Source organism: Perca fluviatilis, chromosome 8 (assembly GCF_010015445.1).
Source record: "Perca fluviatilis chromosome 8, GENO_Pfluv_1.0, whole genome shotgun sequence".
Lineage (NCBI taxonomy): Eukaryota > Metazoa > Chordata > Actinopteri > Perciformes > Percidae > Perca > Perca fluviatilis.
In genome coordinates this window covers 34,163,717-34,188,348 of record NC_053119.1, presented here as the reverse complement: position 1 = coordinate 34,188,348, position 24,632 = coordinate 34,163,717, and the positions used below count along the sequence as shown (strand labels likewise).

Genomic DNA, 24,632 nt, shown 5'->3' with positions numbered 1-24,632 from the left:
CATGAATTTATGCTGCAGCTCATCAAGACCAACATTAGGCTGTGGTTCCCCATTGTTATGGGGTTACACCTAGGTCTGGTCTGTTTAGCACTGGGTGCTGCTCTGCAGTCCACCCTGTACTCTGGGGCCAACTGAAAACAGACTTTCAATCAATATTCATAAAATACAGTCTCCTCTCTAGGGGTTTTGTTACTTCTGTCCATCAAGATCTTCCTTTTGTTTTAGTTTGCAGTATTTAGAAAAATTAACCACTCTCCTGCTCCTGGTGTGAAATATAGCTTCTTTTCTTTTTTATTTCACTATCTGGTGAAGTGAGAGCTGAAGAAATTCCCAAAAGAAAATGTTGATCCTCAATACCCAAGACAGAAAGCACAATATCTAATAGAATAATAAACATTACCTTGGGGATCATTAGAGGAGCCACAGCATTAGTGTGGAAGTTTTCTATCATCTTCTCTGCAGTAACAGTATTAAAGTCGGCCCCCACCACATTGATTGCTGCATTGTTGATCAGGCGGTTCAGACCCTCTTCTCGTACCAGCTGGCCCACCTCTTCCACATATTTCTCTATACTCTCCTGGTTCACTGGAACATAATGATTAAATCAAGGATGGGCTAGACAGGATATATGCTATGACTATATGTTTAAAAGTTTAAACATGCATGAGGCCAAGATGTGATTGTCGTGCTGTAAGATGTTGGTTGATATAACGTAGGCTTACATTTAGGATTTTTTGTTTCTTGGTGGTTAATATGTCTAAATAATGCCATGAGCAATTACATTGGGAAATTCATTTCAAATGTACAGGCCCTTGTGTTGTAAAGTGAGGGTGTTGTGTTTATGTTTTTTATAGCCTCGCTTTATGAGGCACTGCAGAAAAATATCAAATTACCACATCAAACTTTTAAATGTTTTTAATGGTGAGTTTTATGGGGAGTTGCCTAAAGCGTGTGGAGGTAGGTCTGGCTATGCAAGACCACTTATAGTGTTATAACTAGTGCTTATGACATTCACAAAATAGAAACAGCCATTATTGCAGTGACATAGCTAGCAATGCTCTAGGTTACGGTATACCTTCAGTTGCTGTTATATAACATCAGTGTGGAAATGCTAAATGTTGTCTTTAACATGTGGCAATGCTTATTTAGATAGTAAAAACAATAACTATATTTTCCTATGGTTTGCATAATGTGTTTCCTTCCATGTTTTCATCCTGATTAGATTACTTGACAAAATGAAAGGGTTACTTTCCAAGAGGCAAATGTTGACAATAATAGACATTCCTGATCCATTCGTTATATATGATGAGATAGTATGGCTTTCAGAAATACTCATTTTGTAAAGGAGAGAGCCATCCACTGTTTGCTTTTGCATTGAATTTGTTTTCAAATATTGAAGCTAAGATGGAGTTGCAGAGATTAGGGTGACAGCACAGCTGATGGAGCTTATGCAGTCACAGCACACAGATGGTTTCTCTGGCAGCCTCTTGAGTCCCGATTTTCTTAAAGCTTCTAGTGCTTGGGAGCAGCATACATCCCTGGTCTGCTTCAGGTCAGTTAATTTGGAATTTGGCTTCTATGCCTCTATTTACAGACACATTACTTTGGCACAGAGCACACATTGCAAATGATGGCCTGGTAGTGGTACAATGTGTGGTGCAGAGCTGTGCTCCTGAAGCTGGATGGTGTTTACTGGCTCTCCTAAACACAATAGTGAGGTATTGTTTCTACAGAAAAATCAGCAATCAGTAAATGGCTTAGATTACTGTTGGTCTGTCCAGCAGTGCAGAGGGACAGCACACATAGAGAATGTGATGTTTCCATTTGGCCAGTTCTGCTGCTACTTTAAACAAAACCACAAAAGCACGTCGTAGTAGGCGGTTCCAAATACAGCCAGAGACAAGATGAGAATTTAAAAATAAAACAGGAAATGATAACTGAACGGAAGTAGAAACAAGAAAAATATTAACAAACCATAATATACTCAACAAAATAACATAATAGTTTTATTTTGTTTCTGTCGACTTTGAATGAACTGTGTTTTACGATGATGAAATTACTGTTTATTTAAATGGAGTCTGGTGGGTTTTGGTGATTTCAGGGCTGTTTATGTAAAACAAAAAGGACTGTACTCTTTAACAAAAAGGTCTATCTCTGTAAGTATCCTTTCCATAATGTTGTTGGACATTTAGAATAATAATATGAACATGTCAGTGGCAAAGCAAAACATTTAGTGGACGGAAATTAATAATAAGGTGCACAATTGGGCATTAACGTTAAATTTCAGCTTGTTTCGCCACTGGCTTTGCTTAATATTGGACCAATTTAAAAAAAAAATTTCCCATCAGTCACTTAGACACAAAAACATGGGAAGGTTAGGCTTAGTTAATGTTACCTTTTAATCCACCATAGATTTTCCTGGTGGCTGTTTGTCACATCTTTTTGCATGTGTACCTTTCTGCTTGAACGATAACCCAGGTCAAGCAAAATCAGATATTTAAAGATATAACTTATTGTGGCTATGTACTGTAACATCATTTTAAAGTACATCCCTTAAGGATCCTCTTTCACGTGTTCCTCCTGAATCATCCTATATTGGCTTGGTGGTAAGGAATAAACATTAATGGGCTATTGGGACTCTGTCAAGATGAAAGGATAAAGTATGATAAAGATCATTTACAATCTGCATGCAAACCAAGGGAAAAGGTATTCATTTCTCCAACTACTTCAATGTTTTGGATTTTCAATACAGTGATCTCACAGAAAACGTGGATGTCCTGGCTGTCACTTTCTGTAGAAGATTTGTCAGTCAACATTAAGTATATGCATTATTTATTTTAATCAATTTTACAGCCCTTGCATAAGAAAGGCTCATAACTTAGAATGTATGTATAAGAATGTACCAAGAAAATATATCAGTAACAATTAGAATAATTACATTATCAAATGATAGACAGTGACCACTGAAGATATATTAAAGTTCATTTTACTTGAGAACCCAACAAGGAGGCCTTCTCTGCACTACAGAATAATACAGACAATGACCTAACGAAAAGCTCTCTACAGCTGCTTTTTATAATAAATGTAATAAATCATGATATACAGTAGATGTCGTCAAATGTTATCTTGTCAGAGTCGATGACGTCTCCCCTATCTGGTCTGGCAGGGCATGTATGCCCTCAGGAACACACAACAACTTTAGACAAGGACAAGCAATGGCTCCAGTTATAGTATTCAGTATAATATTATTCTATGCAAACAGTTTAATAATAACAAGAGAGAAAGTATGTAAATCAAAATTTCCCTAACACAATGTGAAAACAATTTGAATGGGGCTGCTTGTAATATACAGAGAATTATCACCTGAATCTACAGCTCCCCTCGGCTTTACTGAGCTTCATAACAAGTTTCAGCTCAACTTTACCGTTTTGGTTCACTGTCAGCGCTCTTACAGCACCACTCATTTATCATGTAGCCAGAAACTATTTGTATTTTGTATCTTGGTTGCAATTCCAATGAAGTTGGGACGTTGTGTAAAACGTAAATAAAAACAGAATACAATGATTTGCAAATCCTTTCCAATCTATATTCAATTGAATACACTACAAACAGACAGACAAGATATTTAATGATTAAACTGATAAACTTTATTTATTTTTTGCAAATATTCACTCATTTTGATGCCTGCAATACGTTCCTAAAAGGCTGGGACAGGGGCAACAAAAGACTGGGAAAGTTGCATAATGCTCAAAAAACACCTGTTTGGAACATTCCACAGGTGACCAGGTTAATTGGAAACAGGTGAGTGTCATGATTGGGTATTAAAGGAGATTCCCCAAAAGGCTCAGTTGTTCACAAGCAAGGATGGGGCGAGGTTCACCACATTGTGAACAACTGCACAAGCAAATAGTCCAATAGTTTAAGAACATTTCTCAACCTACAATTACAAGGAATTTAGGGATTTGATCATCCACAGTCCATAATATCATCATAAGATTCACAGAATCTGGAGAAATCTCTGCATGTAAGCGTCAAGGCCGAAAACCAACATTGAATGCCTGTGACCTTCGATCCCTCAGGCGGCACTTTATTCAAAACCGACATCATTATGTAAAGGATATTACCACGTGGGCTCAGGAACACTTCGGAAAACCATTGTCAGTTAACACAGTTCCTCGCTACATCTACAAGTGCAAGTTAAAATTCTACCATGCAAAGCTAAAGCCATATATCAACAACACCCAGAAACGCACATTTCAAATTGTTTTTGGAAATAATGGACGTCATGTCCTCAAGGCCAAATAGGAAAAGGACCATCCAGATTGTTATCAGCACAAAGCATCTGTGATGGTATAGGGGTGTGTAAGTGCCCATGGCATGGGTAACTTGCACATCTGTGAAGGCACCATTAATGCTGAAAGGTAATACAGGTTTTGGAGCACCATATGCTGCCATCCAAGCAACGTCTTTTTCAGGGACGTCCCTGCTTATTTCAGCAAGACAATGCTAAGCCACATTGTACACGTGTTACAACAGCGTGGCTTCGTAGTAAAAGAGTGCAAGTACTTGACTGGCCTGCCTGCAGTCCAGAGCTGTCTCCCATTGAAAATGTGTGGTGCATTATAAAGCGCAAAACATGACAACTGAGACCCTGGACTGTTGAGCAACTGAAGTCATACATCAAGCAAGAATGGGAAAGAATTCCTCCTACAAAGTTTCATCAATTAGTGTCCTCAGTTCCCAAACACTTATTGAGTGTTGTTAAAAGGAAATGTGATGTAACACAGCTTTTTTGGAACATGAATCAGAATCAGAAGATATATTGTCATTGTACAAAAACAACGAAATTCTTAGCAGCAGTTCACAAGAAAGAAATAGTAAAACAATACAAGCATAAATAGAAAGCAATATACACACTAAAAGGACTAGTTATTGTGTGTATGTGAAGGTGTGAATGTGTGTGCGGGTGTTGGGGGGGGGGGGTGCTAGTGAGTGAGTGTGTTAGCGTGGTAATGGCTTGTGGAAAGAAGCTGTTCCTGAGTCTATTTGTCCTGGTCCTTATTGACCTGTAGTGTCTTCCAGAGGGCAGCATGTCAAACATTGGGTAGCCAGGATGGGAGCAGTCTTTGATCATTGCCTTAGCTCTGCTGAGGCAGCGGGATGAATGGATGTCCTTCAGGGAGGGGAGGGTGCAGCCGATGATTCTCTGTGCGATGTTGACCACTCTGTGGAGCTTCTTCCGTTCTGCCTCAGTGCAGCGGGAGAACCGCACCATGATGCAGTACGTCAGAATGGTCTCAACGGTGGAGCAGTAGAAGGTCACTGCCAGTTCCTTGCCAACGTTGTTCTTCCTGAGCACTCTCAGGAATTGCAGGCGTTGCTGTGCCTTTTTGATGACAGCTGTGGTGTTTGCCATCCAGGAGAGGTCAGCAGAGATCATGGTGCCCTGGAAGGTGAAGGTGTGGACCCTCTCTACACACTCTCGGTTGATGTAGAGGGGGTGCAGCTCTGCCCTGTGCTTTCTGAAGTCCAGAATGATCTCCTTGGTCTTTGCTGTGTTCAGAGCCAGGTTGTTAGTCAAGCACCACTTAGACAATTCCAGGACCTCGTCTCTGTAGGCTGACTCGTCTCCCTCAGAGATCAGCCCCACCACCATCATGTCGTCTGCAAACTTCAATATGGTGTTGCTGGTGTGGACGGGTCTGCAGTCGGCGGTGTAGAGGGTGTAGAGCAGTGGGCTCAGCACACACCCTTGTGGGGAGCCCATGCTCAATGATCGGATGGAGGAGAGGTTGGGTCCGAGTTTTTCTGTCTGGGGTCTGTTAGTGAGAAAGTCCTTGATCCAGGAGCAGGTGAGTGGGATCAGACAGTTTGCTGACCAGGATTTTGGGGATGATTGTGTTGAAGGCTGAGCTGTAGTCAATGAAGAGCATCCTGACATAGCTCTCTCTGTGCTCCAGGTGGCTCAGCGCAGTCTGTAAGGGTGATGGCTATGGCATCCTCAGTCGATATATTTGCTCTGTAAGCGAGTTGGTGGGGGTGACGAAGGGAGGAAGGCAGTCTTTGATGTGACCCAAGACCAGCCGTTCCAGGCACTTGGTGATGATGAGTGTTAGTTCCACTTAGCGGTAGTCACTGAGGCTGGCCGTATTAGATTTTTTTGGGTACAGGGATGATGGTGGCCGACTTCAGACAGGCTGGGATGGTAGCCTGTGTCAGGGAGAGGTTGAAGATGTTGGTGAAGACATGTGAAAGCTGGTCAGCACAGGCCCTGAGTATGTTCCCAAGACCACCGTCGGGTCCTGCTGCTTTCCTGGGGTTCAACCTGCTGAGCATCTCTTTCACATCCTGTGCCTGCACAGTCAGTGGTTGGGATCTGGGAGCTGGTTGGGGCTGAGGTGGTGTGACTGCAGACTGTTGGGGTGGGGTGACTGTTGGGCTTTTTCACCAGTGCGATGCTTGAGTCCACAACTGCGCTGGTCTGTCCTCTGAAGTTGGTGATCTGCTGGATGCCCTGCCATACCTGCCGAGGGTTGTTATTGGAGAGGTGGCTTTCTAATTTTCTCCTGTAGTCGGCCTTGGCTTTCCTGATTCCTCTCTTCAGGTCAGCTCTGGCAGAGCTGTATAGTACTTTGTTTCCTGACCTGAAGGCGGTATTGCGATTTTTGAGTAGTGTCTTGACTTGGCTGGTCATCCAGGGCTTCTGATTGGGGAAGACCCAGATGCATTTGTCCACCGTGACATTCCCTCCTAGTACAGCCTCTGTGTATAGCGCCAGGTCCTGATGTTCAAAAACACTCCAATTGGTGTGTGTGAAACAATCTTTTAGCTGAGGAAGTGCATCCTCTGGCCAGGTGGTGATCGTCTTTTTCAGTGGGATTGTGCTTCTTATGAGGTTTATATGCAGGGGTGAGGAGCAGAGAGAGGTGCTCTGAGTGGCCTTAGTGTGGAAGCTGTGTCCTCTGGTCGGACACTTTACATGCTGATAAAATTTAGGCAGGATAGATTTTAAGTTTGCCTAATTAAAATCACCCGCAATAATGTGTATGCCGTCAGGGTGAGACTTCTGCAGTTTGTTAATAGCCTACTGTTGGACGACAGCAAGAGAGTTGTGCTAACGTTAGCATCGGGTGGTATGTACACAGCCGTGATTAGCACTACTGTTAGCTCTCTGGGCAAGAAAAATGGACAGCATTTAACAGAAATGGTGTTCATGTATGGTTAAGTTATCTCTAGACCATTTGTCGTGCACATAAATACACAGACCACCACCTCTGTTCTTACCACAGTCTTTGTTTCGGTCATAGCGGTACATAGTGTGCCCAGCTAGCTGCACGGCTGCATCAGGAATCCGCTGGTGAAGCCAGGTCTCTGATACTATTGAAACGCAGCAGTCATGGACGTAGCGATTTCTTTCGTGAGTAGATTCAACTCATCCATTTTGTTGACCAAGGATCTTGCGTTGGTGAGGAACATAGTCGGAAGAGGAGGCTTGTGTGTCTTTCCTCAGTCTCGCTAGGAGGCCGGACCGGCATTCCCGCTTTTGCTTCCTCTCCTTCCACTGTCTTCGCCTGCCGACACCGTCAACAAACCACGGAGCACCCACTGGTTTGTTGTAAATATCTTGTCTTTGTAGTGTCTTCAATTGAATATAGGTTGAAAAGGATTTGCAAATAATTGTATTCTGTTTTTATTTATGTTTTACACATAAACCAACTTCTTTTGATTTGTTTGTACATTATAACATTTCTCTGTAACATCTGGATGTGTAAATAAGCAGCTGTTTGCTGATAAGTTTGCCATACTGTATCAACTTAAAAGGTGATATGTCAATGTTGTTCACCACTGCCCCCAAGTGACCAAAAGTCGGTTATTGCAGGTTTGAGAGTTTAGCTTTGCATAAAGACTAGAGGAAGGCACCCAGCCAGGAAAAAGTCATAACCCCCTGCATAACCACAACCTGTTGTATTCTTTACACTTGCACATGCTGGTAATCTGATTTATTTGACCTTTTGAAACCATGCAAGGTGTTTCCCCCCTATCACGAGTCGTTATGCTAAGCTAAAATAAGCTAAGCATGTCCAGGCTTAATACATATGAGTGATATCGATCTTTTCTTCTTATTCCCAGAAGGAACGGAAATAAGCATATTTCCCAAAATGTCAAACATATTCCTTTACATTGTATTTGTTTGACACAACCATTAAAAAAAGCTAAGTATGCGTGTGTCAGAGAGTCATGTCAACTCAACTACTTGTTGAAGTGAGAATAAGTTGGGAGAGACATTTGTTCTAGTGATATGTAAGTATGTCATTTGGCCAACCTATATATAATAATTTGAATCCCCCAGACCAAATGTTTGACCCTTTATTCCTGATAATTCTGCATTTAATCACAATAACCTGATGAGTTATTACAGATCGTTGAATGTTGTTGGTTATTTTTCAGTAGCAGTTAATTCAGCTGCAGTATGAGTTTGATTTTGCGTTACAGTGCTACAGCCAAGAGTGAAAAAGTTGTCAGTCAGGAGCAACACTAAAGAACAGAGTGTGTACCTTTATCCACTTGTATTTGTTTGTGAATGTGTGCTGTGATGTATGTTTGTCTATGTGTGTGCATATGCCTGGGTTCAGTGTGCAGTGTGTGGGATACACACGAATCTAGGTTGGAACATCCATTTTCAATCACTTATTTAATTCACATGAGCTATATTTAAAGATATCATAAATAAAATACCAGGGTTCCTTTCATCAATGAATAAATCATGGCCGTTATCCACTCTTTCTTCTACACAGCGTAGTACTCTGCCTCGAGTCTTTATCACATCGGTTTATCACAGTGGGCTAGATGTATGATTAACTGTGTTTACATGCACAAGTATCAAAGTATCACTTGGTTATTCGGTCTACTCAGCTATTCACTTATTGAGTTTGCTCGTGTAGATAATGTTTACAAAAACCCCATCATGTGGAAGCCTGAACACGAGTTTGGATTTAATATTATTTTAATGTCCCGAGGAAAATTCAGTCTGCCAGAACAGAACAGAAAATAGTGCAAATCGGTAAAAACCATATCAGCAGAATCTAGCGCTGCCCAAGATGACTGTGATTGGTTTAAAGAAATGCCAATAAACCAGTATGAAATACCAAGACCTTCCTTTGCAGGACTGCAGAGGAAGGTCTGGCTTTGTTTCACTACTATAATGCATATTCTAAAAACGGGTGTGATGCTCCAATACAAGATTTCTTTTTCTTAAATGTGTTTGTTGTATGTTGTCCACTCATCTGCACTATTATCTGTCTTGCTCTGGCAAATTCAATAGTTAGCATCTAGTTTCTAGTAATTCTTGCTCACAAGTACTAAACTGAACTATTCTGTCTACAGGAATAACGGTAATTCTCAACATGGCTGTTGGTCGTAGAATTTGTGTCCTTTGGTGTTATTGTCATGTTGTTATCTAAGCTAGACAACATCTCAAGTCTATGTTCAAGTGCAGATTTAGTGTCCCCACCGTTGAGTTCGAAAGGAAAACATTCATCATGTGGGTCATCAAATGAATAGAGGAGAATAGACTTTTCTACATTTGTCGAAACATTTCACTCAAAACCACAAAAGTCAATCTGCTGGTGGCGCTAGAGGAAAAGCCACAAAATCAATAGAGTCATTAGGATTCATCCTCTGGGAACCTTGAATGTCTGCAACTAATTTGGCAATGGCAATCCATCCAATAGTTGTTGAGATATTTTTGCCTGGATCAAAGTAGTGGGCCGCCCGACTGACACTGCGATCCCTAGAGCCATGGAACTAAAAACAAGTTTTAAAAATGAGAGGATGAGATTTTATAATAGCCTCAACCCCTACAGTATAATGCAGCATAATACTAGCTAATTTTCTTAAATTGCATTTTTATTGATGTTGTTTCCTATTGTCAGTATAATATGCTGTGTATTAAAGTACATTATAAAACATAAATCTGTGGGCAGCAAAGGAGGGAACATTTATGACAAAAACCATTTACAGTAATCAAATCTTCAACATAAACATAAACTTCAGATTTGCCCTTTATGTAAAAAGAAGATGTAAGTAATAACAAATAAATACTTTTTTACATACTTATTTCGTCAAATAAGACAAAACAACAAATGCATACACATTTTTACAAATACATACCAATTGTAATAACAAATACATACTTATTTTGTTGAATAATAGTATAGTATGTAGTTTTAGTCATTTTCTCTTTTGAGCAGATGTATAGCTAAAGAACAGAGTTCATCCTGCATCTGTTTGAGATCAGTGTGATTGTAAAGTCTACTCCCAGATGGTAGCAGAAGGGAGTGCTTTGCTGCATTCAGGGATTGAAGATGCTTCTTGCCTTCTGCAGTGCCTTGAGTTGAGACTCTTCCTGTAATCCCATGCAGGACATTGTTGGTTATCTGGAGCAAGTGAGAATTATTTATAAGTGATCTGCGGACTGCAGCAGCAAAAGTATCTTGAGAAGTGAGTGTAATATAACAGTTAAGGTAAGTAACATGTGGAGATGGTTTCTTTTTTCCTGGATAACTGACACAATATTGTCTAAAAAAAGAGACTTATCAAGCATGGCACATTTGTCCAATCTCTCAATGACTGCATCTTCAGCAAAATATTTAAATTAGATCTGCCTCCTTTCCAAACTCTATCAGCAGCTCCTTCTTTAAATAATGTGAAGTTGTAAGAAATTATTCCCACACCAATGCACCCACTCCCTTAAGATTTTTTTTAAAGCGCTTCCATTTGAAACAGCTGAGTCATCTTCTCTATAGTTTTCTACCCAGCAAAAGTGATTAAAGATCTTTCTTTGTCAGACACAGAGAGATAGTCGTGCATGCGTGCATTGAGAGGGAGAAATGTGCTGCCATCAGGGGTGAAGCGACTCACCAGTAGGTTGAAGACTTAACAGAGCATCTTCAAGTGTGTGAAAAATAGGCTGAGGGCCAGGGGCGATTCTAGGATCAGACCTTTAGGGGGGCTCAGCCCCTAATGAGAATGTGACAAGGATGCAGTGCCTTGCAAAAAGTGTTTTTTTCAGTAATTTCATTAGCCGATAATCTCTGAGTTAGCTACTGAACAACGTCAGTTAATGTTTTTAACTAAACCTGACACTTTATAAGTCACAATGTTCTAACATTCAGCAAATTTAGTTGCTTATGTTTTAATTTGGGTTCTAATCTGCACAATGAAATTACCAACGTCTTCTCTGGGGACTACCAACATTAAACTTCACAACCACACTACTGCTCTCCCTCTGACAGACTTTGCCAAAGACGGGAGTCTGGCACAACCACCTCTGATTGGCCAAAACTATGTTTCTGTTAACCCTTTCCTTGACTGGGTTAGAGGTGCACAGCATTTGCTACCATATGCACCGATAGCGTGGGCTCCGGCGCTCGAGCACCCACAGAAAATACTGAGCACTCACGTTTGCCAGACTGCCAGTAGGCTACATTAATTTAAAATTAAACATTGCAGTTTGTGCTAAGTGGAGACGGTGGCATTGATTCTTTATTTCCCAAATCGCGGTTACGTGTTATCAGATAGCCTACTTTACGGCTTTATCGAGTTAATAGGAGTATATGTTCGTGTCGGCCACTGTCTATTTCCTAAGGTTCTGAAATGCAAAAAATGTTTGCACCCGTGGAGGAAAACATAAATCGGTGCCTATGTTTGCTACGACACAGGATATCAAACCTGTTTCAAGCCCTTTGAACCTGTAATTGTTTGTCCTCTGTCACTAACAGACAAGTTCACAAACTCTCACTTGAAGAACCAAAATTGATTTAAAAAAATACATATGTTTTTTTATATTATTTTTATTTTTAGCAGGGCTGAGATGAAATTGCACACATGAAAATAATTGTGTGCAGGGTTACGCACACACACACACACACACACACACACACTCTCACATTCCGGAGCCAAATCCGTCTCTGTGAGTCCGTCTCTGTACTCGGTCCGGTTCTGGTGGTTGATCAACGCAGATATTTGCTGAGTGGTGGCGCCCGCCATCAGTCCATAAGGCAAAAGTCTGTGATTACTCCACATTTTAATTTTGATATTTTGTGAGTAAATTCTGAATCTGCCATGTCTGTCAGGTAAATGGGGTAGTACAATGTTTTTCTCTAAAGTAGGAGTACACATTAAGTCAGTAGTAGACTACAGTGTGGTTGCTAAGTGCTTTGGGGTCCTTCTGTAAGTAATTTTGGGTACAATGGTTCTGGAGATAGCTTCAAGCAGCAATACCACAGGCCAAGTAATCGTTCCAAACAGGCACATTTTGAACAGGCACTGTATAGTACACAAGAATAGCATGATATAATTCTTATAGCTATGGATTTTAATAGCATTCAAAACAGCAATTCTTAAATCTATTGCATATTAATTGTGCTTTAAAGTGAGACTAAATAACTTCTGACAGAAATCTCATTCTTGTGATTAAAATCTTTTTCATAACTAATAAAATGCTCCCTGGCTCAACTCAATACACTCAAAAGTTTTTAGAGTGGAGTATAGCTGTTACAGTACCAATAACTTAGGGTAGGCTAGCTAATGTTAGCTTAAGTTAGCAAACATGAGATTGATGCTGTGTAACTGCCATAATTTAGTCATTGTTACTTTATGACTCTTTTGTACTGCTGTTACATTATGTTTTGGCATACATTTTCCATTAGGCTGTACAGAATTCGCCACTAACGTAAAACATAGCCTTGCTTAATTACAACAATTCAGGGTTTTGCTCTTGCAGCCTTACTTGCTTGTATGATTAGCTTAAGGTGGCTAATGTTGGCAGACAGAAAAGATATGTTTCTGCGTAGTTGACTTTATTTAGGCAGCTTACCGACTTTTTGTCTTCTCCGTTTGTGCTACATTTTCCTGCAAATGTCACTTGTGTCCACTGTGTTCAGCACAAGTTACAGTCTCACTTACATATTAATACAAAGGTCTTCTTATCACCTAAATTCTTATAGCAATTTCAGTGATGTGCACATTTTCCTCAAGCAGCTGCATGTCATATAAAGATTTGAACGCTTCTGATTAATTGATGTGGGTTTGCACCAGCTCCACATTCAGATGGGAGCTTGTGTGCTTGCTGTATTATTCAGATGGCTTTAAAAGCACGTCAACTCAATTACAGGGGTTTTCCGAGAAATATCATGTCCTGTCCTACTATGTCAGGAGTAACATCTCAGCTCAAGAGCAGGGAATACCTCCACCCCTGGATTCAACTGCATAAGATGGAGGCTTCCAGTGCACCAATTGAATTTTAGCCAAATTATCTTGGTTGTCAGTTTAGATCATTGTTAAAGTTAAGTTTTGTAGTTGTATTGTATTGCTGCATTCATGTGACTATTGATATTTAAAGCTTATGACACACACCATGGTTTTTCTTTTTGGATGATGTCAGACCTCCCTTTTAGATTTACTTTATATTTATGAGTCTCAAAAGTTTAAAAATGTTACCAATTTGCATTTCAATTTAAATTGTTAATTAAATGAAGTTCCATATTTGAGCCTATTTAGAGTATAAACAGAGAGGAAAAGGTGAAGATGGCTGTCAGCTAAGAGTGGACCTATGGCTACGATCTCGACTACGTGGAGGAACTGAACACAGACTGCCATTTCTCTGTTGGGCATCCTGATAGCCAATGTGCCGGCGTCGGACGGTAAACTGGATGAGGCGTCAGTTTCCAGTGGGATGTCGGGAGCGGTGGTGTCCTTTCGCCGAGTCTTGGCTGGAGTGCCGGTGCCATTCAACCGGATGACTCTTTTTCTGTGTCGATTTGACGGCTACATTCTGCTTTTTGATGAATCATGGACAAGCCAAAGGAGCTTATGGGATTACATTTCGCTGGAATTTTACCTTGTTTAATTTCATGTGACAAATAAAAATGTATTGATTGATTAAAGCTTAAGTGTTTCATCTTATGAACAATTAAGTTTGTGAACGTTTAAGCCTGATGCCCTTTAATTAAATTCACCTACCAGAGACCAACTGAGTGGCAGGAGCTTAATGTAAATGTATGTTAACTGGAACTTCAGGTCAGCTTTTGCTTAATGCAGCAGTTCAGGTTTGTTTCAGCAACTCAGAGGGAGGGGTGAAGTGTTTTGTTATGCTGCCTCATTTCATTCACACGGTGGGGAAAACAGCAGCAATGCCTTGTAGTGCAGACTCAGCAATATCACTCTACTTGTTTTTTTCACTTGTTTCGTCATTTTCATTATGCAACTGGGAGAAAGACATCATGCTGCAAATAAAGCTGTCCGAGTCAGCGCTTCAGCGAAACAGCCATTACTTCTATCATCTTCTCGATTCCAATGCACACTTAGCAATTCATTCACAATTCAATACAAGGGAAAGCATTAGAAGTTGTAGTTGCTGGTGTTAAGTTACTCGCTACAGACAACAAGCATCAACATTAGAGTCCAATTTTTGTGTTTTTCTACAGTAAAGATCTTTCTCTTGTTGTGATGAAATCCATCGTTAATCCTTTTTACGCTCTCGTTAGTGTATTAAAGACGAGGGAACAGTTTAAAGCTAGGAGGCCTTGATAACATAATCAAGTTGGTATGCAGAAGGACAGCACAACAGAAAGTAATCAGGAAATGTAACTTTGAGAGAATGACACAGTATTGCATGGCTCTAAATATTCAGACTGTCAGACACAAGGAAGTCCAGGAGGTAATCCTTTCCATCAAGGCACAGACGCCACTGGCAGTTAATGGAATCATGTTCATACAATGTAAAAACTGATTTTATCTTAAGACATTTTATTAATATTTTCAATTGACAGTCTCAGCCAAAAACAAACATTGGAAACGAAAATCATATCATGGCAATGGAACAAGAGGGTTTCAGGACAAACGGAGGCAGCAAAATCAATATCAGTTCCATCACAGATTATAAATTAGATCAATTCAAACAGCTGTCTGCAGTTTTACTGTATATGACTATATGCTGTATTGTATCTAATGCAAAGTTGAAAGAGCTAGGAATGGAGAGGTCAATGAAGCCGGGGACAGGGTTCGGAGGTTATCAACAGGTGAAAAGGGAATTTCTGTGGGAAAATTGGGCTTTCGGTCAGGAGTTGCAAGTCAGGCACAGCATGGATTGCAGGGACGTTTATGAGGTCAGAAATGGCAAAGGACATGGGACAGAGTTGAGAAGGTGGGAAGCTACTGAAGATATTTCAGTCAGGTCATGGTTAGGGTTGAGAGGCCAGATGGCAGAAGAGTTAGGATTGAGGGAGGAAGGGGGGGGAATTGGGGGGGTTGGGGAAATGATGTAGGGAGTGTCTGGCACATGCACCTGGTCTATTTGGCCAGGCAGCTGGATGTGGGTGTGGTCTCAGGAGTGCAGGGTAGGGCAGGCAGAAAAAATGAGGATACACAACAAGAGAGGAGGACGAGTCACACATTTGGCTCCTTGCAGAGGACAATTTCCAGCTCGCCACGGTAGAGCTTCCCTCCGTCAGACAGGGTCATGATGCTCTGCTTGTAGCCCGTCAGGTTCTTCACGTCCACATCCTGAACAACAGAATGGGGGTTATGCTATAGAGTCAGTAAAACTGAAGGGGCCAACTAGTGACAGTAATCAAGATAAAGATACTAATGCTAAAATTAACCAGTATTGTCCTGGGTGATCAGATTATTTGTCAATAAAAGCTTTCTGTTACAGAACAACACCAGTTTACACTGGTAACAGGGGGCATATTTACCACACAACATTCGTAGTGATTTTTGAAACTTTTGAAAATGAGTGCATGATTTCAGACGGAGTTTTTTTGTGATTGTTGCGGGCAAAAATCCATGATTATGCGGCACGTTTTCTTAAAAAATGCAATGGAATATGTGGGATATTTATGCAATTTTATGCGATGAAATTGCGGGAACTTGCAAAAACTGCGGTTTGATGAAAAAGAAAAAAAAGTGATTCCCCTGCTTTTTGATGATGTTCACGTCACGTAATTACGTCACTTCATAACGTTCCCATGGCAACAGGGGAAAATGGCTGCTCTTGTGTGAAGTAAACGCAAAATTTTTCAACTTTCTGCTACGATATATGTTACTTTTTTTGCAACGAAAATGCGGGCATTATGAAATCATGCAAGCCCCGCATATTTTGCGCGGAAATTGGCAATTTATGCGGCGAAAGTGCGGCGTATTTGAAAAAATGCATAAATATGTGGACTTTGGCTGATTATGCATTGAATTATGCGATCGCATAATCGTGTTTTTCTGGAGGGACTGAGAGGTAGACAAAAGAAGGCAATGATCCTTATAGATGTACTGTATAAGATATATTAAATAAGCAGCATTGTTATTGTAATGAAGTGTAGAGCACATAGTACAGTATTATAAATAGAAAAATATAATTAAAATGTTATTTAATTCTTACATTTCTATGTATTTTTCTAATATTAATAATGTTTTTTATATTATTATAAATTTAGTATTTGTTAAGGACCTCAATAAAAACAAGTGGAATTTATTGTGCTACAATTGCACTGAAGCCCTCTTTGGAAAGCCTGTGTTAGTTACCATGCTAACAACACAGAACGAGGCTAACTTGAAGCGATGCGAAGATATTACGTGACTTGATTTTTGGATTCTGTCATTGTTGTGTATTTCTGTTTTGTTTGTTTCTGTTCTGAAACACGGAAATATTAAACAGAATGCTCAGTGTGTGAACAACTGAGAGGAGCAAAAATGATCAGAGAGAAATTGTATCAGTGCAAAAAGTCACAAGCCAGGTCTAAGCTCACAAAAGTGCATCATGTTTACAGTATGCCACAGGGCCACAGAATGTACTTGCATACAAAATGCCTGTGAACCTTCACCAAAGCCCCCATCTCACCTTCTTGTTTGTCTGGTAAAGGTCTCGTAGCAGGGCATCCAACTCCTGCTCATCAATGTAGCCATTCCCATCCTGAAAGAAGTTGACAGAAACCCACCACAAATTTTATTTTCATCTCTAAACATTCAGAAAGGAATGGTCTTGAGGACAGGATCATTGGACTGGTCTGTAGACAGCGAGCAGACTTCAAAACATAATTAAAGTGCAGCGATTTAAACTACAGCTCAACATTATGTAGCTGCACATGGTTTTCCTAGTTTTCATCAAAGATTCCTGCATTCCTTCCTATACAGTGTGCACCAGCTATATTTAGATTCTGAGCCTTTAGATTTTTGAGCCCTGCTATGCTGCTCAACGTCATTCAATATTTTATGGCAACCATCATAAATGCACCAGCCAAATGGCCATTAATGAATGATGATTTAAAAAAAGACTTCCCATTCACAACTATGTAAAGGGGGTTAGCTGTAGAGTCAATATGGAGCCACTTTGCTAATTAATTAGTTATGTCTCACAGTAGTGTTTAGAGTTTGGGGCCAAAAAATAAATCCAAATTGTTGGAAATGTTCCCTTGGCAAGTGGAACAAAACCATGTTCTGTTCATCTAGGCTCGGTCTCAAGATGACTTCAGAGCTCGGTGGCTTGCCAATCTTATTTTTTACTTTGGGAGCTGCTCTTTGATATCTACAAAGCTAGACTGAAGTTTCCCAGATCTTGGGAATAAAGTGTAATTCTATTTTATTTTCACTTTAAGGATGAAAGTCCCGCGCTCTTCAGCGTTATGGGAAGGCAGAGCAACATCAGGTATCAACTGGTCTGTCTAAGTTGCGTGCCATCTTGCGTGTCAGATATGTTCAAGACCTCGCACAGTTTGGGACTGTGGCCCTATGAGCCATGTTCACGTTCAGCTGACCGGCCACACTCTGCCCTTCTTACGATCACTCAGCACAAGTGACAGCAGCTGACTGTGTTTCAGCTGCAGGGGCTGAGCTCATAACAAAATTATGAAACTAATTACACCCATAATGGTAGTGCTCCATTCGCAGAGATAGTCTAAATCAGTGGTTCAATAATGTACCCACCTTTGAAATATTTTTTAGCCAAGTACCCCCTGACGAGTGCAAAGCATTTTTGGTAGAAAAAAAGGCTATATAAAGAGCTAAATTACAGCTCTGCACAATTAGTGTCTGATTTACTTAACAAGCTTGTAACTGAAACACACTTAAATGTTACTTCAAATGTTTAGAATCCGGACCCCCATTTGAGAAACACTGGTCTACATGAATGGACCACAGTGGCTCATCTATAATTGAACATTCAACCCTGTCCTCTGCAAGTGAGCTGGAGCGAGTGCTTGTCTTTAGTCCAACCCTGAGACATGAACATGCAAGCAACTACCCAGCCACTGCTATGAAGGCCTGCCCTGTTAACTAAGGCCTACACAGTGGCAAGAAATACAGAGCTTAAAGGCTCATTATTGACCTTGGATACTAGTTGTACTAAAAGTTCTAGAATATGAACTTATTGAAATTTGTCTGGAGCTTTCAACCATATAACATGGCCTTCTTTGGCAGATAAAAGTACAGTGTAGTAAAATGTGGTCCTTGTGCCAGTGATGTTTTGTATAGGTTGTGTAGCCATGGAACTATAGTGTCAGATTATTTTATTGTTATCAAATTATCAATTGTTATCAAAAACAGAATATTCAAGTGTCAATTATTAAAATTCTTCTCCTTATTATTAAGATTTAATTAGTTATTTCTCTCCTCTAAAAGATATTTAATTCAAACCACCTGTCTCTATTCACATACCAAAAACAAACCTCTCCCCTACCACTGGACACTCCAAATCGCCTCCTTCCAACGGTCTAAAGACTGACGTTGTGTCCCAATTTAATAGCAAATATTCTACAATATTCAATAATTCAGTAATAATGTTGACAGTGCTAAATGCAAGGTATAATTTTGAACAAATAGAAACTTTACAAATACAGATGATGTATGTTTTTTCACTCAAAAATCAAGCAATTGTAGTATCCATCCTGGACTTTAGTCAACTTGGTACTGTGAACACGCTACATTCTCAAAAGATGGTTGTATTATGCATATTTGCCACACATAATTACTGTTTAAGACAGCAAATGTGTCATGTAGTGGCTACATCACTGGTACAAAAACAGTATTAGAGAGTAGATTTATTTTAAAATTTCAATTAAAATGTTGTATATCACTAACTAACAACAGCACTATACAGAAGCATTTAGCACATAAGAACTGAGCTAACAACAGAGCTAACTGGAGCACTGGTGCTATGCCACATCAAATTGAGTTGTTTATTTCCTCTAAGATTGAGTCAGCCTCATAGCTACCTAGATTACAGTATAGCTGGCCCCTCAGGCTGACAAAAACTCATAAGATATCATGAACAAGAAAAATTATTTAACAGATGTGCAACTCTCACTCTATAGTCTCTCCCCACCAATCCACTACTAATGTGGAAAATGTGGCCATTAACTGAACCACAGCTCAACAACCCTGAGCTGTTTACAAAGGTATTGGTGTGCCAAGCCTAACTCATTTCCGTTTGCATTTCCCTAGGTAGTTAGGGAGTGCCCTCGACACAAAACAAGGAATTTACATTTATGTTTTTAAAGGGAAACTCCAAAACAAATAGTGCTGAGTCATCCAGACAACTTGACTCAAGTCTAGAGTATTTTTTCTAGGGGTGTAGCAATTTGTTCTTCTTTTACAGTATAAATATACATTCCTCAAGTTCTCTCACCATGTAGCATATTAACTTTTACAGTACAGTCTACAGACACAGACCTACCTGTCCCACCCATAGGTCCCACCCCTTTTTTAAGATAGCATCTATTCCACTAGCCTCAGCTCAATTAACTTTATATCCACTAACATAACTTATTATTTGAATAAAAGGTAAAACATTGAACACTAGCTCCCATGATCTTTTAATAGTTCCCCCATGAATAAGACATGGGGGATGTAGTAAATAACATTTGTTAATGGTTTCTGATTGATTATCAATGATGAAGAATTCAAATGTAACCGTCGAGCATTGTGGTAAATACAAATTTAGCTGAGAATACTGTATATAGACAGGATTTAGAGGGAGTTTTTCCTCGCCACTGTCGCACTGCTTGCTCTTGAGGGACTTATGGTAATTGTTGGGGCTTTGTAAATTATAGAGTGTGGTCTAGACCTACTCTATCTGTAAAGTGTCTCGAGATAACCTATGTTATGATTTGATACTATAAATAAATAAAATTGATTGAATTGATTGATTTCCCAGGAGCACCCCAGTTTTCAGTATGGCAGATGAATAAAACCGTCTGTGCCAAAATGCTAGTGGAAGAGAACTTAACCCAAAAGTGGGGCCAGACTTCAGCTGTTTGTTTGAGAGTGTGTGGAAAGCAGACAACAATTATATTTATTGCCACCTTGAATAAAATGTCACCTACCTTGTCATAGAATGCAAAAATGGCATTGAACTGCTCAGTGGTCAACTTGACACCCTGTAAAAACAAGGTTTAACTTTGACTTATCAGACTACAAATTTCAGAAGTCACAGTAAGACAAAAGTCTTTTATAAATATTCAAACATAGTGGCTACATCACGTTAAGTAGTTCAGTGACATTAATTGTGTATATTAATGTAGCCATTTATTTTTACCTGGAATTTGAGTAAGAAATTCTCCTGAACAGGGAGAAGCCTGTGGGAGATTGGCAGACACAATAGTTAGATGGTGAATGAACATCAACAGGCAATGTGTTTCAGCATTTATATAGTGAACAGAGGAAAGTAAAATTGCACATTACCTTGCCATCTCTGACAGGCCCAACTTCCCATCTCCATTCAGATCAAACATCCTGAGCTACAAAGTGGAAGCAGAACAGAGATAGGAAGAGACAGAGGAGAGAGACCGAAAGGAAAGGTTTTTTTATATGTATATGCTGTCAAGGTGAAGGCAAATATGGTCCCATGAATTCTATTGACTGAGAAATAGAATGGAGTTTCAGTCTTTGTTAGACATCTTTTTTTCCTTCTTCATATTTCTAGACGTTTAATAGAAGACCATTAAAGGGTCTATCCATGAAAAATGCTTCAACCATTTCAGCCAGTGCAGTTGATGGTGAATTTTACAGAATAATAACCTAAGAGTGCTCTTTTTTAGAAAGGGAGTTAGGGGAAAAGTATAGCAGCATATTACTGCCACACCAGAAAAAGAGAATCTGATCACTACCACGGTATAATGTGAAAAGTTTATTGTTATTGTTATGGGTTATGTTTTTCATGTTATAACAAGATATTTTCAAGTTATTACGGCATACAAACTAAAACAAGAAAGGGTTATTGTACAATATGAAATGTTTCATGTTAAAACGTGATAACCTTTGTTATTACATAAAACGTTTTACGTTATAACGTGATAACTTATATTCTTATAACATGAAACGTTTCAAGTCATAATGAGATAAGTCATTTCGGACACAGGTGGACTCCCCATTATATATTCTAAATTTTCCTCAACACGTCCTCATACCTAAACGACACACTAGGTTGATTGCCAATGACTTCCAAAAAAACATACTGTATGGCCGTTCTATTTAACGTCGTGAAATGGCCGCACGGTGGCTGTTTTAAACACATGACCATAACACATGACCATAACACATGACCATAACACGTGACCGTAACGTAACCCGTGACTGTAACACGTGACTGTGCGAGACGTAGTTAGCGTTTTGAAAAGGAACTAGTTAAGTTTAAGTAACAAAAATACTTTGTTAGGGTTATACAGAAGAGGATTAGGGCCACGTGAAAAATGTTATTTGAGTTCTGAGTATAAAATCTGAATTTTTAGAAAAAAAGAGCTCTAGCAGGGGACCCCAAAGTTCCCTTTCCCGAGCCACATTAACCAGCTCTGACTGGGGGATCTCGAGGCTTTCCCAGGCCAGGTTGGATATATAATCCCTCCACCTAGTCCTGGGTCTTTCCCAAGGCTTCCTCCCAGCTGGACATGCCTGGAAAACCTCCCTAGGGAGGCGCCCAGGGGGCATCCTTACCAAATGCCCGAACCACCTCAACTGGCTCCTTTCGACGCAAAGGAGCAGCGGCTCTACTCCAAGCTCCTCACGGATGACTGAGCTTCTCACCCTATGTACCCTTCTCACCCAGCGTGTACCCTGGATCTTGTTTTTTCGGTCATGACCCAGCCTTCATGACCATAGGTGAGGGTAGGAACGAAAACTGACCGGTAGATCGAGAACTTTGCCTTCTCGCTCAGCTCTCTTTTCGTTACAACGGTGCGATAAACAGATGCGCCGATTCGCTGACCAATCTCCTGCTCCATTGCCCCCTCACTCGCAAACAAGAACCCAAGGTATTTGAACTCCTTCACTTGGGGTAAGGACTCATTCCCTACCTGGAGTAAGCACTCCATCGGTTTCCTGCTGAGAACCATGGCCTCCGATTTAGAGGTGCTGATCTTCATTCCATCCGCTTCACACTCGGCTGTGAACCGATCCAGCGAGTGCTGAAGGTCACAAGCCGATGATGCCATCAGGACTACATCATCTGCAAAGAGCAGCGATGAGATCCCCAGCCCACCGAACTGCAACTCCTCCCCACCCCGACTACACCTCGATGTCCTGTCCATAAATATTACAAACAGGATGGTGGCAAAGCGCAGCCCTGGCGGAGGCCAATCCTCACCTGAAATGAGTCTGACTTACTGCCAAGAACCCGGACGCAGTGGTCATACAGAGATTGGATGGCCCTGAGAAGGGACCCCCTCACCCCATACTCCCGCAGCACGTCTCACAGTATCTCCCGGGGGACGCCTTCTCCAGATTCACAAAACACATGTAGACTGGATGGGCATACTCCCAGGCTTCCTCCAGGATCCTTGCAAGAGTGAAGAGCTGGTCCGTTGTTCCACGACCAGGACGGAATCCGCATTGTTCCCCTTCAACCCGAGGTTCGACTATCGGCCAAACCCTCCTTTCCAGCACCTTGGAGTAGACTTTACCAGGGAGGCTGAGAAGTGTGATACCCCTGTAATTGGCACACACCCTCTGGTCCCCCTTTTTGAACAGGGGAACCACCACCCCGGTCTGCCGCTCCTTTGGCACTGTCCCAGACTTCCACGCAATGTTGAAGAGGCGTGTCATCCAAGAAAGCTCTTCCACACCCAGAGCTTTCAGCATTTCTGGACAGATCTCATCAATCCCCTTTGCCACTGTGGATTTGTTTCACTACCTCAGTGACCTCCACCAGGTAAATCGATGACAATACCCCATCATCGTCCAGCTCTGCCTCTACCATAGAGGGTATATTAGTTGGATTTAGGAGTTCCTCAAAGTGCTCCTTCCACCGCCCTATTACCTCCTCAGTTGAGGTCAACAGAGTCCCATCCTTACTGTATACAGCTTGGATGGTTCCCGACTTACCCCTCCTGTGGCGAACAGTTTTCCAGAAGCGCCTTGGTGCCGACCAAAAGTCCTTCAACATGTCTTCTCCGAACTTCTCCCACACCCGCTGCTTTGCCTCTTTCGCGGCAGAGGCTGCAGCCCTTCGGGCCCTTCGGTACCCTGCAACTGCCTCCGGAGTCCTCTGGGATAACATATCCCGGAAAGACTCCTTCTTCCTTCTTGTTATTTGCAGATGTGTTGAGCAATATGCTACTCACAATATCCAACAGAAATAGACTGAGGTGCAGATTTAGTGAAAACATTTGTTATGAATGTTTTACATTTTAACTGCCACATCTCCTACACAAAAATGCCTGTCTTAGCCGCATGCCAAATAAAATGACTCATCATTTTACCTTTGCTGCAGGTTGTAATTTAAAAAGGATCCCTATTAGCATAGGATATTCCTAGCATAGTGTAAGTACTAGCATGGTTTCACTGCTGGACCTGAATGATATTGGTGCCTATGTATTCATGATTATTTGTTATTATTTAGCAAATCGTTATCAAGTTGGTGCATTCCCTCAATGATAGCGTTTACCATCTGTGGCTCTAATGTGTAATAAAGGCATGAAGAAACAAGTAAGAGTTAATGCCCTTTGAGGTGTCCATTGTCAGGTATTAATGGACACGGCGAGGCGTGAACCATCCGGCGCAAACTCCACGGTTCCCGCCGTCCCCGTCGTCCATTAATACCTGACAATGGACACCTCAAAGCAGATAAAGTGATGGTTCGGATTTTTTACCCTAGGGTCCTTTGCACCATGACCTCCGGCGCCAAACACCCCCAGAAGCTTTTTCACCCTGGGTCTAACATTGGACGAGTTAGCGTAAAGTAGCGTTAGCCGCTGAATAACTTAGCGCGGGGCTAATGGACCCACATTTTTATCTCTTAAATGACCCCACTAATAGTGCCGAAATGATACCAAAGGTCTAAACTAGTATATATAGGTTATGCACTCATAAAACGATGGATTGGAAAGTTTGTAAGTACACCAGAAGTTTATGTAAATAACACTTGCGCCCTGCTGGCTTCTGCTCTCTGCTGTTGTTGTTGCTGCTGTAAGACGAAAGTAGCTTAGGGACGTCTACAAATTACAACACCGAAAGAGATGCAACAAAAATATTTTTTATTTGACTTATTTTTTAAAAGTAAGTGCTGTAATATAACTAGCAGGAGACAAGTAATAATTGAGGTAAGTTTGGAGACATTACCTTATTTAATCATTAAATTAATACATATTTTT

General features: G+C 40.7%; 1 protein-coding gene across 1 annotated transcript in view; it reads right to left on the bottom strand.

The window, feature by feature from the left end:
* Positions 1 to 15,308: 15,308 nt before the first annotated feature.
* The window catches only part of calb2a (calbindin 2a), a 28,940-nt gene continuing 19,616 nt past the window's right edge, over positions 15,309 to 24,632 (bottom strand). The window contains exons 7-11 of the mRNA XM_039809554.1: positions 20,731 to 20,786; positions 20,585 to 20,624; positions 20,373 to 20,426; positions 16,895 to 16,966; positions 15,309 to 15,564 (exon numbers count right to left, since the gene is read on the bottom strand). Coding sequence (XP_039665488.1) covers positions 15,448 to 15,564; positions 16,895 to 16,966; positions 20,373 to 20,426; positions 20,585 to 20,624; positions 20,731 to 20,786 — 339 coding nt within the window. The 3' untranslated portion in view covers positions 15,309 to 15,447. The remainder of the gene's footprint in view (positions 15,565 to 16,894; positions 16,967 to 20,372; positions 20,427 to 20,584; positions 20,625 to 20,730; positions 20,787 to 24,632) is intronic.